The sequence below is a fragment of the Lontra canadensis genome, unplaced genomic scaffold (assembly GCF_010015895.1).
Source record: "Lontra canadensis isolate GAN:19392208 unplaced genomic scaffold, GSC_riverotter_1.0 scaffold116, whole genome shotgun sequence".
In the NCBI taxonomy this organism is placed as follows: domain Eukaryota; kingdom Metazoa; phylum Chordata; class Mammalia; order Carnivora; family Mustelidae; genus Lontra; species Lontra canadensis.
This window is the reverse complement of record NW_022631110.1, coordinates 5643017-5661297: the sequence shown is the minus strand read 5'-3', so window position 1 is coordinate 5661297 and position 18281 is coordinate 5643017. Positions and strand designations below refer to the sequence as shown.

Genomic DNA, 18281 nt, shown 5'->3' with positions numbered 1-18281 from the left:
TCTTCTAAAATCACTTAGCTGGAGGGAGGAAAATTTAAACTTAACTGGGAGATCAGCAGCACTTGCATAAAATCATCTTATCATTAAAAATATGAGATTTTATAACCCTCAAATACCTGTAATTAAAAATCAGTAAAAAAAATAAAATTAAAAGTAAATAAAAGTGAAAAACCAACACTGTCCACTTCTTGGCCTTGCGAATCACCGTCATAACTCTGCAGATCCAACAACACCAATCCATGCGGGTAAATTCTCAAACTGGCAAAGCTACAAAGGAAAGCATAATTTGAAGGTTAGGAATTGTATCATGGCATTCAAAAGAAGAAAAGACACCAACCCACCTAACTAAAAGGAAAGACCACTGCTCTTTTTTCCCCTACGTTACATGGTTAAGCCTTTGCTTTCTTACAAGAACACCTTGGAGGTGGGGAGCCACCAGTCATATAGGGAAGATTTAGACAGTCAGCAGATGCTAATGTTTTCACATAACAGGTTCTTGGGCCCCAAAAGTGATTCAGTAGCATGTTTGGTGAACCGGATTTTTCTCACCCCAACTCATAACCCCAAAATCAAAAGTCACATACTCTACCGATTGAGCCAGCCTCAAGTGCCCTGGTGAACCTGATTGTTTTTTTTTTATCTTTTTACTTTATTGAGTGAACCTGATTTTTAAGAAGGTTCCTGGTACATAATTTGGCCAGGTTTAGTAACCATGGCCCTTCATCTTCGGGTCTTCCCAATTAACCTTCAGTGAGTTCACAATGGAGAGCCATGGTTTTCTGACTGCAAGCAAGTGGTGGTTAAACTGACTGAGACCAGGGTTGGCACACTCCAGCCCTACAGACTGCAAACCAGATCCAGCCTCCGAGACTTGTTTTTGTAAAGCCTGCGGACTAAGAATGGTTTTCACATTTTTAAGGAGTTGTTTAAAAAAGAGAGAATGTGACAGAGGCTCTTATGTGGCTCCCTACGAAACAAGCTTTCTGACCCCTAATTTGGGGGATCTCTGCATTTTTCTTAAAATATCAGAGTGAATCACATGCAATAAAAGTCTATTATGTAGAGAAACTTCTGCTTCAATCATACATATACCTGTACTGTACAGACACAGATGACTGTGTACAGGGTTATGATATAAAAATACTTCTTGGGGTGCATGGGTGGCTCAGTCAGTTATGGGTCTGCCTTCAGCTCAGGTCATTGATCTCAGGGTTCTGAGACCAAGCCCCACATCAGGCTCCCTGCTCAACAAGGAATCTGCTTCTCCCTCAGCCTCTGTCACTGCTCCTTCCCCTACTTGTGCTTTCTCTCTGTCAAATAAATCTTAAAAATTAAATAGGAATAAAATAAAATTATTTCTTAGTTTAAGTTGTGGTTAAAGAAACATTTGAAAAGTACTAAATTAGAAGAATTCTATAGGCAGCGCGCCTGGATTAAAAACTAAACACTACTCGTTAATTTCACCTTCAGCCTTTAAAGGGCCCCCATATCAAGTTCAGGTCCAGGAAACCACAAATAATTTACACCTGAATGAGCCTATCATTCCTTCCCCCTCCACCACCACAGCACAGAGGAGAGGGGCTGGAGAGGAGTAAGGGTGGAGAAACATCACCCTCAACCACCGGGTGCTTCTAGTGCAGTCCTTTGCCAATGGAGCAGCAGAACACAGGAGCACAAACAATGCTGAAGTTAAGAGCAAGTACAAAAAGCTCAAGGAATTAAAACCAGCCTGCGAACCAGGACCACACCATCAAAAAGTGGCTGTTAACCAGAAGTCAGGCCAGAAGCTGAGTATGGTCCTCCTGAGCTGGTGCCTGGTCGCCGGGGCAGGGGTGGGAGCAGTGGTTTCAGGACAGGCACCATGGGGATGGGCCCCAGGGGAGCAAGTAAGAGAAGAGGGAGACCAATGTTGAAAATACATTTTTAAACTAAGCATGTTAATTTTCATTTTTTCTGCTTTCAGAAGCAATTTCTAAACAGCTCTTGTCATTCAAAATTCCCTTCCGGGAAGAATTCCAGGTCCCCCAGACAACTGGAAATGGTGTCTATGGTAGAAGATTTAAGTGAGGCAGAGAAGTCAGCAGGGCCTGGCTGCAAAGGCAGGAGATTCTAAGAGAATCAGGCTTCAAAGGGCCAACGGGGGTGGCGGGGTGGCAATGTGACATGGTTCAATTTGCTGTGGTCCCCAAAGGATGGACCACATCCAGGACAGCAAGAGACCTTGGCAAAGAAGGTGGAGAAAAGAGGCCAGGACGGAGAGGGGCTGAATGGAAGCCTGCAGGAGCTGGAAGGGATCAAGAACAGCTTCAAATCTCCCCTTGCAGGAAACGTGCTATTAACTGGGCCAGGACACAGAGGAGGGAGGGCAGGAGAGCTTGGGAGGTGGTGTTGCTTTGGGATTACCCTTGAGAAAAATTATTTTAGATACATGTGAGGTATCTGTTAAACACATGCGTGGACATTTGCTACATAGTTACAAATACAAATCTGGGCCTGGCGAGAGAGGAGCTGGGGAAGTCTTTGAGAGGCATCAAGAGAGGGAAGACCAATTATCCCCGCGGGGTGGAGCATGTTGACTTAGAAAGAGAATAACAAAAGGGGACACTCAGAAGTTCAAGTTTCCCTCATCTCCAGCATTGCCTTTTGGGCCTCTGAGGTTGTGGGAGTGGTTATTTTTCCTTTTAAGAGAGAAACAAGGGAGAGAATGTGGGACATTAATGAAACCGTATGGAATTCTAGTACTTTGTACCCACTGGGGGAAATGGAATTAAAGCCTCTGAAAATACCCAGGAGTTCACATTTTAAAATTAATAGTGCAAATTACGAAGAATCTTACTAGTTCTGCATACTAAACCAGTCTAGATAGAATACAAACCTAGACTTGGGATAGCACAAAGAGCTCAACACTCTGGGGTCTTCTGTTATCGGTCAATTCTTAATTTAGGTTTCCTTTCCTATTCCCACAAAATATTGGCTCTCATGTACATATTGATTAGGTAAAGTCTGGATGGTCTATAAAGGTCTTAAGGAAAAGAAAAAAACAGCCTGAAATCTTGGACCTCCTCAGCTTCCTGTCCCCCTCCCATTGCGCATTTGATAATGGTCTGCATTAATCACTAACAACTTCTACCAGGGCTACTCACAGCGTGGTCAGCCGACCACAGACCAGCAGCACCAGCTTGCTGAAAACGTGACGTCCGGTGCTGCCCCAGAGCGGCTCCATCAAAAAACTCTTGGATTGGGGCCTGGGAATCGGGTTTAACCACCTCTGACTCATGGCCTGCTGTTCACACTGCTTCTGCTGCCCAGGGGTTCTGGGTCCTGGCCCACTGCAGAATCACCTGGTGGGGGGGGGGGCTTTGGAAAAATCCTGATGCCCAGTGACCTCAATGTCTGGGAGAGTGACTGGGGTAATGTCTTGCGAAAGCACTCCCGGGGGGTTCTACTGTGCATCGAGGGCTATGAAGCACTGAATTCTAGCCCCACTAGCGTGAAATAGATACCTGGACACTACCCCTCCCCCTTTGTCGTCAGTCCGACTGTCTGACTGTCCGGCTGGCCGGCCCCACCAGCTGAAGTGCTCAGATATGAAGGCCCCTCACCTGCCGTTTTTGTTGATATAGGTCGCTAGATAACCATGGTCTTGCCAGTTGTGCACGGACTCCGTCATCCCTTGCTCCTGGAAAATGGACTGGAGGCCTTTCAGAATGGTCTCGCCATCAGCTGGAGAAAGAGGGAGAGAAGGCAAGGTGGTCAGGATAAAACACATCCCAAAGGAAAGCCAGTGAGGTGCAGTTTGATGACCGAACTTGGTAAGAAAACCTGAACACAGGGTTGCCGGGGTCACTTCGGCCTGTCATGAGCTATGAAGGTTCTCAACCCCATGAGGAGAGGCTACACGGATTACCAGGTTACACAAGACAGACACAAAAACACCAAGCACAAAGTTATTGTGCCAAGGATGCAAACAGGTTTTCAGCCAACCAGAGATGACACAACACAATGTTTAGCTAGGCACTGTGACCCGCACTGTGACCCCATTCGCGGCCAGTGGCCCATCATCCCCTCTCCCTCCCCACCCACTCCCCAAGGGAAGCTCGGTATCCCCGCGTAGGACTTCGGTCAAGGTTATAGAAATTGCATTAATCTCTGCAGGTTCACATGAGGCCAGAATCTTCAAGGACATCTAAAATTATGACGCCTACGAGGAAAGGCAAGATGCAATTTGTTCTCCTCTAGTTCAATCTGCTAAGCACTCACTGCCTGAGAAGGGTAAGGTAAAGAACAGAGAGGAAACAAAAGGGATTACTCTGTACCGTCCCAAGAGCCCTCCACGGGCTGGTGCTTTTTCCACATGACAGTAAAAAACAGTGTAGGCTGCAAAGCGTCAAAATGGACAGTATGTACAAAGAGTGTATCTGTGACCCGAACCAAGGCAAAAGAAAAAAACAAAATGATTCACAGCTGACCGCAGTGTGGTTTCACCAGAAAACTCACACTAGAATTCCTTCCATAAACTAAGGAGTGCCAATGCTTGGACTAGACGTTAAGGAATTTTTCCACCCTACTTAGAATCTATCTCCAGCGATGTCTGGAACGATGCTCCCAAGACCTTCCAGAGCACAGTAAGAATGAAGACCACAAACTGCGTTCAGAGGCCAAACTGGACAGGAAATGTGTCTTAGTCTAGCAAGCACAGACTTTTCAAAAAACTCCGAAGTTAGCTGCCACTTAAAAACCAGACTTCAGGGCACCTGAGGGGCTCAGTCTGTTAAGCTTCTGCCTTTGGCTCAGGTCATGATCACAGGGACCCAGGATCCAATCCAGCCCTGCCATCAGGGTCCCTGCTCAGCAGAGCGTCGGCTTCTCCCTTTCCCTCTGTTCCTCTCCCTGCTGTTGTTCTCTCGCTCAAATAAATAAAATCTTTAAAAAAAAATTCCACCTACCCCCACTGTAGTGGGTGGAATGGTGGCCCCCAAAAGGTATGTCCACATCCTGACCGCCAGAACCTGGAAGTGTGACCTGATTTGGAAAAAGGGTTTTGCAGACGTAATTATAGATCCAGAGGTGAGATCATCCTGGATTATGCAGGTGGGACCTAAATCCAAGGACAAGTGCCCTCCTGACAGAAGACGAGACACAGAGATAAGAGCAGCAGGAGCTCCTGCTAACAGCCGCAGGCCAGAACATCAGGAGCCCCTGCAGCCGGAAAATGCAAGGAAGGACTCTCCCCTGGAGCCTTTAGGAGGACCATGGCCCTGCCAATAATGATTTTGAACTTCTGGCCTCCAGAACAGGGAGAAAATGTGTCTGTTCCTGTAAGCCACGTGATCACAGCACTTGTGCCAGAGCTCTGGCAGACGGATACACCCACCAAAATCGGTACTTTCAATTTCACTTAACAAATGATGGCAAACAGTGTAGCAAAAATGGCAGTGAAGGCATCACTTTCTCATCCTTTGCGTCAAACCGAACACAGAGCTATTAGGACAGCACAACCAAAACTCATGGACGACATTTAAAACACAACTAGTTCAGTGTGCAGCTCCAAGCCCCCACACAGCACCAGGGACACACAAGTGGGTCACAACAGGGGCCTGTATGGTACCAGCCACTGCGTGAGATGAAGTAAGAAAGCAAAGGGACTTCAAACTTCGCAAGACAATACCAGCTGGGGTTCACCCACCAGGAAGGCATCTCCTCCTGTGAAAAGGCAGCACCCAGGAGGCCACAGTGAGAGAGAGCAGGGGACCGGGGTAGAGCCAGAGAATGTCAGGGTGGCCAAGCCCTCTGCAGCTGAGCTGCGGCTGCACCCAGGTAAAAGCCCCTCATCAGGGAAAGGCTCCTGGGGCGAGCGCACACCACGCCCTCATCTCAACACAAGCACCGACCTCACATCTCATTAGTGTCGCTCAGTGCCAGCAAAACTGTGTCTTTGGGAAACTCACTGAGAAAAGAGCTGGCTTCACGATTCTGAAAGTGGTTTTAGGAAATTAAAAGGGGGAAGCTTGACTTCTAGCCTCTGAATGATACGCAGTTTTAAGACCGAAATCCACCCCCTAAAAATTTCCAACTTCAAACTTCATAAAAAGAAGGGACCTCGTGGGGCGCCTGGGTGGCTCAGTGGGTTAAGCCTCTGCCTTCGGCTCAGGTCATGATCCCAGGGTCCTGGGATCGAGCCCCGCATCAGGCTCTCTGCTCGGCAGGAGCCTGCCCACCCCCCCCCACCCCACCCCCTGCCTCTCTGCCTACTTGTGATCTCTGTCTGTCAAATAAATAAATAAAGTCTTAAAAAAAAAAAAAAAGAACCTCGTTCAGTCTGTCTGCCACTGAAGCCCGCTGGGGACAAGGTACGAGGAAGTGACTGAGCTGCAGGGGACAACGTGCCCAGCATGGCCGAGTCCCACTGAGCCCAGCGCTACTTGCCCTGAACAAGAAAGCCGCTATGTCATTACTCAACCCCCCTTGGCTAGAACACACATTTTCTGTTTTGAAAGTGTATAAAACAAGTCATCAATCCTGGTAAATGGCCGCAAGACCGGGTTCTGTTGGCACATTACAAAACACGAATCCCCTGTGCTGGCGAGGGGGACCCTCCAGACAGGGCCACCCCATGCAGGGAAGGCGGATCTCGGCCCCAGGGCTGAGCCGGAGCAAACTCTCCCTTGGGCCAGGGAAAGGGGTGTCTTTGTCTAATACACCGAAAACCCCTGACTGCCCGCCAAACGCAGCATGGCAGCCGCCCCCTTTTTCTAGCAGGCACAATTAGTGGAAAGGCACTGAGGGGGCCAGTGGAGGCCCTCCAACCAGGTTTCAAACTGAAGAAAAACATATTATGACAGAAACCCAATGGAGAGTGTTATGTATTTCTATACTATGGGCTTGTCCCTCAGTCCAAAGAAATCTGCCAGGTCTGAATGTTATTTCCGGCTGTCACCTCTGCCTCGTCCCTTGTGGGCACTCAATGTGCCGGCCCTGCGGGGGGATACACTGATGTGCCTTTCTGCACTCATTGTTCCCAGCCCTTGGAGAAGATTCCAGAAAGGGGCTCCAGAGCAGAAACTGCCCAGCAACTCTTTTCCAGAACCAAGGTTTGAAAATGAAAACAAAGCCAAGGACATGAGCTCCACTAGGTTCAACAATGAGGCTTGCTTGGTCTTTTTTTTTTAAGATTTTATTTATTTATTTGACAGAGAGAGATCACAAGTAGGCATACTGGCAGGCAGATAGAGAGAGGGGGAAGCAGGCTCCCCTGCAGAGCAGAGAACCTGATGCGGGGCTCGATCCCAGGACTCTGGGATCATGACCTGAGCCAAAGGCAGAGGCTTTAACCCACTGAGCCACCCAGGTGCCCCTTGCTTGGTCATCTTAATCTCAGGGGCTCAATAAATGTTTTGTGGTAAATGAAAATTGATTTTAGTTGGCTAAATTAATCAACCATATTGCTGTATCTTTGTAGAGTGTCTAGAATGTCTAAACCAGAGGTTTTCAATCCTACCAGTGCATTATAATTACCTGGGGAGTTTTTTAAAAGTGGTATGTCACATCCTAGACCAATTAAATAAAAACCTGAGGGAGAGAACCAGGCATCAGTATTTTTCAGAGCTCCCTGGGAAATTCCAATGTACAGCCATGGTTGAGAACCACTGAGCAAAACCACCAGATACAAGAAAGAACAAGAAATCCCCACTATTTCCAAACTCATTAGTCGAGTCACCAAAAGGTTATAAAAAATGTTGAAAAGGGTCTGAAAAAAGCCTGAACTCCTTACTAACAGGTAGCCTCTTATTAGCCAGTAGCCTTGGACATGCCCCAGAAAATGCTTTGCAGTTATCCAATTTCAACCTTCATGTCTGTCTAGTAAGAAACATATAATATGACCAAACACAATGTACTTCACTGTATCGGGGTTCCTCAACTGGAGTTGACGACACGTGGTGTGAAGGACTGTCTTGTCCCTCACGTGCCTTTGGCAATCCCAGTCAAACACACTACATGTGGGTAGTATCTCCACTCTGTTTAAAGAGAGAAAAAAAAGACCCCACACCCCCACTGCCCGGAGGGTGGGGCTGGGCAGAAGCATGGTGGGAAATCCCTTGAAAACTACCAGATGCTCCATAGGAGTGAAAAGAAGCCTGGGGTCAGAGCATGCCCAAATGTGGGAACACCAGACTGCAATGTCAGAAGCAGCTACAAACCAGAAAATCTGAGAGTAAATTCAAATGCTAAAGAGAGATAATCACAGGGCTTTCAAGTACCCATGGTAATCTAAACGAGGCTAACAAAACGTTTGGCAGAAGTTCTTAGAAAACTCTGGCCAGGCAAGAATGATGTGCAATTCTTACACAACTCAGCCTTCCAAAGTGCTCAGCAACACAGTGAGCCGTCCCAGGGCAAAACGTGTCCTTTGTCCACTAGACAACTCAATGTCCCCGTTTCTAGACCACTGCCCGCTCTGTGTTTATTCAACAATAACTTAAAAAGAACCAACTTGGAGGTCTAGTCCAAATTAAATACACCACTACCAAAAGAAAGGAAGAGAGGATGGAAAGTGGAGTGGTTGGGGGGGGGGGAGAGGTAGGGAATAAAGGCTCACATTTCATCTCCCTGAGATCCATTTATAGGCCGCTCTTGGAGAGCTCCGGCTCTGACCATCGGCTCCATCTAGATGGCTGAGCCCCCCACCTCCTGCCTCACTGCTCAGCACACTGTCCCACCCAGCCAAGTCTGAAATGGAACTCGGACTTCTCTATCCCTTCCCTAGGTGTTAATTAATACCCTTGTCACCTAAAATCCCCCATGATGCTCCCCTTCAAGGTTCTTGTACAAATCCCCCACCACAGCCTCTCTGTCCCTCCAAACTCACCGGCCAGGCACCCAACCGGCCCCCCACCCCCGCCACACGCATCACACTTCCTCAACCCTCAAGATGGGGGCACCACTTTGCAGGGTTCCTGTAGGGAACCCGGCACCAGTGTTCCTTCCCTCCATCCCTCGTGGTCTGGTGCGGCTGCCATGTAACCGGTGCTCCTAACCAGTGTTCCGTAGGCGGGCAGCCCCAAGTGCAAGTTCAGTAGAGCAGCTGCACTCACCCAGGCTGACCAGCCCAGGAAACTGAGGAATTTGTGCTGAATGAACACCTAAGACACCTGGCACCCTGGCAAAGAAGGGGGAAAACATACTTCAGTTAGACCCATTCTCACTTCTTTCTTCCTTTTTAAGTAATGGCTAAGATCCTATGACCTCCTGAACAAGATGAATTCCAGCAGCGGCTGCCCTGAGGGAATAAGCAATTCTCATGCACCTGGGGGAAAAACCTGCGAACTGCACCTAGCATCATGAAGTCCTTTTCAACCTGGAACACTTGAGCAAAGAACTCGGGACCCAGTGTGCGGCAGCTGCCCTCGTGCAGAGGGCTGGAACCCCGGAGCCGCTCACATTCTAGCAGCATCTGGTTCGTGAAATGAGGAGACCAATTTCTATCCTTGTCAAGCGTATCTGGAATTAAGAGGACTCCTGCCCATCAATGCTCTGCCCCCTGTTACTATGCTTCCTAGTTCTCCCCAACGATGGCTGAAGCTAGTCCATCCCCAAGGGGTTGATGAGTCCCATCATCGCCCGTGCCCAAGTGGTGGAGCCCAATGCCCAGCCTCCTTCCTGCTCGCCCCTCTCCACCGACCCTGGTACCTCCAGAGCCTGGTGCCCTTAACTCTCTCCGCTCCGCTCCACGCTCTGAGCCAGATGTCTGCGACCCTCTCCCATCCGGGTCAGGGGCCACGGCCACGCCCACGCCCCCCTCCTCCTTTCTGAGAGCTGGACTCCCCACCAGCAGCTCACAGCAAGGGGAAGCGTCACCGCAGGCATCCTCTCCCCCAACCCAACCCGAGAAACTCTGGTGTTGGAGAAGAGGAGCCAGGTTTGGGGTTGCACGGTTTCCCCTCACACATAAACCAGCTTTCGGGTTACCTTGACAGGCTCTGAAACCTAAAGAGGAAGAAAGGGCAACTGGACTCCAACACAGCTGGAAGCCATTCAAGTTATCTGCTTTAAGCATCCACTCAGATGTGCTAATCTTGACAGTGGTGTTGGTTACATGACTGTATGCATGGGTCAAAACTCAGGACTATACACGAAATTTCCTCAATGTAAAGTATATCAAGTTTAAAAAAAAAATCTATTCCAGAGTTACCAGCACCATTAGCAGAAAAACAAAACAGCACAGCACCCCTCATGCACTCCTTCTCACCCACGTGGGGACTCACAAGTGCCTAACAGTGTGAGAACATCTTCTGAACTCACCTGGGATACGATAGGTGTGATCAAAAATGTCAGTGCTGACAAGGCAGCAAGTCCAGATTACCGAAATCAAGTGATACACCGAAAAAGTCTTCTGATTTCACAATTAAAAAGAGCTTAACACTTAAAATTATGTCTTTTTTTAATTTTTATTTGACAGATCACAAGTAAGCAGAGAGGCAGGCAGAGAGAGGAGGAGCAGGCTCCCCGCTGAGCAGAGAACCCGATGCGGGGCTCTATCCCAGGACCATGAGATCATGACCTGAGCTGAAGGCAGAGGCTTTAACTCACTGAGCCACCGAGGCGCCCCCACTTAAAATTATGTTAAAAAAAAAAAAAAAAGATTTCTTTAAACAAAGGGTCTGTGCTTTGGGAGACATCCCAAGACATTCAGAAGCTCAATAAATTCCCAGAGATTGAAGTGAAGGTCAAGCAGATGGCTTCTTGCGCTCTCTGACTTCCAAAGCTTTGGCTTCAATTCCCACGTCCAGTTCCTTAGCTGCAAGATAATTTATCTCCTCAAACAACACCCAAGACGACAGGGATGTTCAGAGCAGCAGGTTTCACAGAAATCAAAAGGTGGAAATCCAAATTGTCCATGAAGCTGTAAACGGGGAAACAAACTACGGTCTACCCATACCATGGACGACTGACTTACTCAGCCAGAGAAGGAACGCGGAACTGCTATGTGCTACGACACGCAGGGCAAGATGCTGAGTGAAAGAAGCCATCACAACGGGTCACGCATCGTAGCATTCCATTTATAGGACACATACAGAAAAGGCAAACCCCTAGACATAGAAAGCAAATTAGTGTATGCCAGGGACTGGGAGGAACGGGAAGCGAGGAATGGGGCTGGTGGCTAAAGGGTATACGTTTCTTGGCGGGGTGATGAAAATGTTCTAAAATCATGGAGATGAGGGGCGCCTAAGGGGCTCAGTGGGTTAAAGCCTCTGCCTTCGGCTCAGGTCATGATCTCAGGATCCTGGCATCAAGCCCGCATCGGGCTCTCTGCTCAGCGGGGAGCTTGCCACCCCCCCCACCACCACTGCCAGCCTCTCTGCCTACTTGTAATCTCTCTCTGTCAAATAAATAAATAAGATCTTAAAAAATAAATAAGTAAATAAATAAATAAATAAAATCGTGGTGATGGTAGCCCAACTCTGAACGTACTGAAAATTATTTAGCTGTATACTTTAAATTGGAGGAAATGTGTCATGAGTCATCTCAAGAAATCTGTCCTCAAATATCTAAACATAAAGGCAGCACTTTTAGATTCTCAGTTACTGTGAGGGAATCAAGGCAACAGAAAGTTCCAGAACTGGGTTGTTCCCCTTCAACCAACCATAAGCCATGCCCTAGGCACCAGATTAAAAGGGCTGGGAGGGGAGATTTCCTCTGTCCCCCCCCCCCCACACACACACACCTGCCACGGAATAACAAGTGTCTGAGCAGCTGCTGGGTGCAGGCACTGTCCCGGGCACTGGCCGTGGCTTCCATGCCACGAACGCACACCTGCAGCGAGTCCCAGCACCTCACTGTGACCACAGTGGCAATGCACAGCGTGGCCACTACCGTTAATAACTGTGTAGCATATATTTGAAAGTTGCCCTGAGAGTGGATCTTAAAAGTTCTCATCACAAGGAAAAAAATTATTTAACTATGTGTGGCTACGGATCTGAACTAGACTTCTCGTGGTGATCATTTCACAAGATGTACAAATATCAAATCATTATGTTGTAGACCTAAATCTAATGCTTTATGTCCCTTACACAGTTCAACAAAATATTCTTCTAAATTTAAAAATCAGAGCAGTGAGGTGGGGCCCCAAAACATAGAAAGGGACAAAAGACAATTTGGAGGGCTTGTTTTCAGAGCAGTTTCTCTTTTTTCTTTTGAGAGAAGAGAGCGAGCGAACGCAGGTGTGTGTGACAGCAAGGAGAGGGCAGAGACAGAGGCAGCAAGAATTCCAAGCAGACTCCAGCTGAGTGCAGAGCCAGATACAGGGCTCAATCTCACAACCCTGAGAAATCTGACACAAGCTGAAATCAAGAGTCGAACGCTTAACCAGCTGAGGCATGCAGACATCCCCAGGGCAGTTGCTGGTGTTCATAGAGAGCAAACAAACCAGGAAAAATTAGCTACAGAAAAGACCTACTAACATTGGATTGACAGCCATACAACACAACACAGAAATACATGCAAGTGTGCATTAAAGAAAACCACATGGGACTGCTTACTGTGCCAGCCACAGGGACTGTTTCTTAACTCACATTATAGTACCCTAGGCATACTGTAAATGTGCGGCTAATTATTTCACGACCCTGCCTTCCCTTTCCCACTTCAAGAGAACAGTTAGAAAGGCATTTCCCATTACCCCAACACCTGCTGGAAAGGGCCAAGAGCCTCACTCTGATATAACCACCTCAGTCTCTCCTAGAGCCAATCTCCTTGCGACATTAAACAAGGGCTCATAAGAATAAAATTTATGAAACACAATCCTAACCCCTCTTCAGTCTGGAACCCAAACAGTAATGCAGTACTGTACCCTCTTCTTCCCGGTAAACCCACCCCCCTACTCCAAGACCAGGAGTCTTCCAAGCAGCCACAACCCCCAAGTCTCAGTCAGCACCGGGAGCGAGGCACGTTCACGGAGTGCTCACGTAGCTCTAACTATCCAGTCCTTGCATGGCCACCCAGTCCACGGGGGAGGCCAACCAAGAGTTATAAAGAAAGGCACAGAAAGGGGAGATAATTCAAAAGCCTGGCTTTCACCTGGGGAGCAAAACGAATCGCAGCCATGAGATGCTGGACATCTGGCCACCTGAGCTCTCCCAGAAGGTGTCATCTGAGCAACATAAGGTGTGCCTGGACTCTAGGGGTTCAAGATCCGTGTTTCCAGAAGAGGAAGTAGTAAACTCAGGCTGGAGCTGTGGACGAGAGCAGAAAACCACCAAGGCAGAGGACACTGAAGAGGCCAGCACCACGAAAAGCCCTCTCTGGGTGCTGAACTCAATCCAGTAGGAGGCAGCCCAAGAAATGAGGTGAAACCAGACCCCGCAGCAGCAAAAAAGGGATGAGCAAGGTGGTCAGAGGGGACTGGTAGGGTCTGAGGTCAGAGGACAGGAGAAGATGACCAGAGGCGCCTGGACCAGGAAAAATAACCAGCCCTTACAGCTTTAGTTCACAACGGCCATCCCCAGTCCACTGTGAGGACTGAAAAGCATCCCAACTGCCAAGTGCCACCTCCCCTTCATCCCACAAAACAGTGGGATGAGGGGCACCTAGGTGGCTCAGTGGGTTAAAGCCTCTGCCTTCAGCTCAGGTGATGATTCCAGGGTCCTGGGATCGAGCCCCACATCGGGCGCTCTGCTCGGCGGGGAGCCTGCTTCCCCCTCTCTCTCTGCCTGCCTCTCTGCCTACTTGTGATCTCTGTCAAACAAATAAATAAAATCTTTAAAAAAAAATAGTGGGATGAGAACAGGTCACAGGCCAGCCCAAGGTCAGGCAGCAATGGTTTCCTTCAGCTCCACGCAGAAGAAAACCCAGAAAAAAAGAAACCAGGAAGGTTTCTTTCCCAAAGTAGAAACTGTGGGATCACCACTTTGATTGTGCAGGAGCCCTTAACCAGTATCATCAACACCCTGCTCTCTGCCCACTGACTTGAGGTGGGCAGAACGCCTCACGGGGTCAGATCTATTACCCATTTGTGTTTCTGCAAACAATCCTAGGTTTTGTGCCCAACCTTCCATGCCAGGTTGCAAACCAACCATGGAAGAGTATTTCCAGAGATAGAGCAGTTTGGACTTTGTGGCATCAAAAAGCACATCTTTGTCAGAGCCATCCCTGAGGTGAGCCCTGGCACTTCGCTTCTCCCGGCTTTGGCCAAGGCAGACTCAGTGACGTCAACATTCAGGACTTCGCCCTTCGCCCTGCGGAATTCCGCACCTCTCCAAGGAGATTACTCCACGCCTGGGAAGTACTGGAGAAGTTAAGTGCCACAGAGATCAAAGTCAAAGGACACCAGTCAAAACTCCCCATACAAAGGAAGGAGCGTATACTATGATGGATTCCAGATGAGAAAAAGGCCATGTGGGGGCCTGGGAATCTGTACTGAGTATTTTTCCAGATGGCTCTAAAGTAAGCCACTGCACTTAGATGGTCTGAAGGCATGGGTGGACAAACTTGTTCCTTAAAGGGCCACACGGTAAAGATTTTAGGATTTGGCAGGCCTAATCAGGGCTCTGGCCATACAAAGGAGGACAGAAGAACTCGATGTGCCCCAAGTGCCCAAGTTTGCTGACCCCTGGTCGAAGGTCTTTTCCAGCTCTAAATTCCTAACCAACAGGTATAGGGACACTATGCTGTAATTCTACAACCTGAATTTCCAGAAGTGACAGTCTTAGCATTTGGGACTAGAATAATCTGAGGAATACTTTCTCCATTCAAGTTAGCAATTTATTAAATGCGGGGAGGGGGGTGGTTGGAGGGAATAATAGCTAATAACCTATATAACCAGGGCCCCCTGTAGATAGCAAAAGGATAATAAACGAATCCTACAAACAACTGTACACATATATTTAGCAACTTAAAAGGAAATGGGCCAATTACTCAAAAAAACACAAACTATCACAACTCACCAATATGAAGTAATCTAAATAGCCCTGTAACTATCATAGAAATTTAATCTGTAATTTTAAAACTCCCAAAATAGAAACCTTGCACACAAGAAGGGTTTCACTGGGGAGTTCTACCAAATATTTAAAGAAAAATACCAATTCTATACAAAATCTCTTGCAGAAAACAGAAAAGGAATGCCATATTCATTTTATGAAACCATTGTCCTAATACCAAAACCAGAAAAAGACAGAGTCCCCAAAGAGAAACCTACAGACCAGTATCTTGAATATAGAAACAGAAAAATCCTTTTGCAATCCTTAACAAGTAAGATTTCAGCAACAGGGCGCCCGGGTGGCTCAGTTCGTTAAGCTGCATGGACTCAGGTCGAGATCCCAGAGTCCTGGGATCAATCCCCACCTTGGGCTCCCTGCTCAGTGGAAAGCCTGCTTCTCCCTCCCCCTCTGCCTAATAAATAAATAAAATCTTTAAAAAAAATTCTTCGACTTAAAGAGCGCCTTTAAATAAAGTAAGACCGACCTTCAAACTACCTGCCAATGCTTTATTTTCCACCTCTTCTTCTGCCAGCAGAACTTTCCTTACCTTTCAGGAGCATCTTTATCCACTGGCACAATCTCAAAGTACTTAGCCCTAAGTCTCGCAATTAGTGTTCAGTGCTTTATGTATCATTTGACACTCTTCCAAACATTTTATTGGACATCCCACCCAACAACACAGTGTGTGGGATTTCGCATCATTAGAGCCTTCACGCAGAGAGAGAAATTAAGGCACATGTGAAACTACCAGAGGGTCATCTAGAAGATGCTACCGGTTCTCAGCAGCTCCTTCTGGGTTTGCTGCTTAGCACACAAACCCATCGGACCCCAAGTAGGGCCACTAGCTCAGTGGCTCCTTCCGGAACACAGATGACAGTAGCCGTTTAATGAAATCCAGGCCCACCACAACTTAGGGTCCCAGAGTTGCTTTTCCTGGCGTCTGGATAAGCGCCCAGTTGTAAAGGTTTCAAAGAGCATCCGGGCAGTGGTTTACACACTTGCTTTAAAGATGCAACTAAGGAGGTCTCCCAACTCCTCAGCAGAACTGGGCCTGGAAGTGAACGCCCAGGAGATGGTGGCCGGCGTGGCAGCACAGGGCAGCAGGCCTGGGTTACAGGCACTGGGGAAAGCGCCTGCCTGCGGCGCTCCAGAAACCCAACTCACGAACAGCTTTCCTGAACACGCTTTTCAACAGATGCCCAACCACACAGCCCGGGAACTTTCTAACAATCCTCACCTGCCAGGGATTAGTACTTCAAATTACAAGGCCCTGCATTCCAAACCCTAGCCGGGTACTGTAACTTTCCCAGGCTGGGAGCCCCAAGGAGGCCCCCGGGAACCTCACCTCAGTTGTCTCTCCCAACAGGGTAACAAAGGCCCCAGCGGCCATTCAGAAGCAGCCCGATTGGTGACACAATTAAGATGCAAACAAGATTTCGAAACTGGTAACTCTCCACTGCAAAGCCTTCCATTATGTGTCGACTACTAGTATTTTTTTCAGTTTCCAATCCGGGAAGTTAAGACCATTCTATTTTTATTTGCTTCTCTCCTTGTTAGGTTGGACAGCTTTATGTCTACCTCTGTTGCCACTTGTATGTTTTTCTTTCCTATGTTACCTAATCATAAGATTTTGTTTTTAAAGGGTATATGGGTTTCCATTCCTAAGATGACCTGGTTTGCTGTCTGTTCAAAATACTGAACTGTTGCCACACATGATACATGCATTTTCTATCTTGTCTTTTTAATCTTCGTCAACTTAAAAGCACCTCCCCCCCGGCACCCCCCCACCAACACACACTCAGAAAAGTGTCTACTAGCTGGTTATGCAGTTGGAAAATGCAATCCTAAAAAAATGTCACATGCAGCGCTTCGGGTTACTTAAAAATGCACTTCTCTCATTAGCTGGGGTAGAGATCGCTCCTAATGCCTGGATGATGGAGTCAATTTCTTAAACAGCTGTTACCCCTTCCACAGCACTTAAAATAACGACAGAATGACCAAATAACTAGATGAGGCTTCTTGAGATCAAGCACAAACTCACTTTACCATACGCCACCTCCACAGGTTTAAAGAAATGGGTGTAACTTTGGAACTACACTCCAGAAAGATTCATTATGGTTTATACAATTTTTTAATGGCAAGCTCACAAAACTAATTCCCAGAAATGTGCAATTACTCAGTCTGGAGTCAAATACAGCTTGATTAGTGCAATTAAGAATCTTTTGCAGAGTTGGGGGCCAAGAGCGTTAGAAACAACCACAAAGTAAAATGAAGGGAGATTCCATTGAGACCTCCCCCAAACAGTCCATAAAACAAACATTTGCCAATAGCATTCAAGTTCGAGAGAATACCTAAAGGACGAAAAATGCCTGCCCTGGAGCTGTTAAATTCTGAGTCTGGGTGCCTCCCAGCTACTTGGAAGCATGGGGAGTGTGAGACTCCAACCTGCGCAGGGGAGGGACAGCTGGGCAGAAACGTCCCCAGGAAGGGCTGACAATGAGTTTCGACTTTAGCCACGTGGTGATGAGAACACACAGGAGAGGCTTTTTAATGGGAAAAGGGACAGGAATCTGTTGAGTTTGTGGTGATCGGGCCCTTCCCCAAAATGGAGACACACTGGGAGACTGTGGCCAAGAAGCGTAGCCAGGAAAAAAGGTGAACACGGAATCTGAGAGCATAGCAGACGCAGTCTTGCAGGCCTTAAGGACTGGCAGCCTGGTGCTGGAGGTAGGAGGATGTCCCCAGTTCACAAGAAACGAGGGTTTTGGGTTTTTAATGAGGATCCTATTATACTGATTCTCATACTTAATTAGCATCAGAATTACTGGGAGGAAGCTGGTTAAAAATGCAAATTCCAGAAACTCCCCCAGCCCAGATCGTGATTCAGTCAATCTAGAAAATGACACAAGCGAGCATTTCCCCCTACCCAAGCATCTGCCCCCCCTTAAGGCTATATTGTTAAAGCGGGTATGTGGGGGCAGGGTGTTGTTATCCCAACGGTAGATATAAAGTGTTGGGACAAGGGAGGAGAATGCCGAGACAAAGGGGAAAGCTTTTTCTCCTCTTAAACGAAACACAAGATGCAATCAAAACTGGATTTTTCAGGTTTTGTGCTTATAGCTATGAATCACACAAAGACGATATGCTTCTACCAGAAAGCAGCTCAACAAACAACACAGAAAGAGTGGGAGCTCTGAGGATGGGAGGAAGGCTCAGGAAATCGGGGAGGGAGGGTCGCCAGAGGCCACAGGCTCAGCAGTGCAGAAGTGCTTGCTGGCCAAGCTCTCTGCTCCTAGCTGAGCCCAGGGCAAA

At 47.7% G+C, this 18281-nt stretch overlaps 1 protein-coding gene across 1 annotated transcript in view; it reads right to left on the bottom strand.

The window, feature by feature from the left end:
* The window catches only part of SMS (spermine synthase), a 49874-nt gene that overhangs the window by 25579 nt on the left and 6014 nt on the right, over positions 1–18281 (bottom strand). Inside the window, exons 2-3 of the mRNA XM_032840739.1 lie at positions 3603–3723; positions 177–267 (exon numbers count right to left, since the gene is read on the bottom strand). Of these exons, the coding sequence (XP_032696630.1) occupies positions 177–267; positions 3603–3723 (212 nt within the window). The remainder of the gene's footprint in view (positions 1–176; positions 268–3602; positions 3724–18281) is intronic.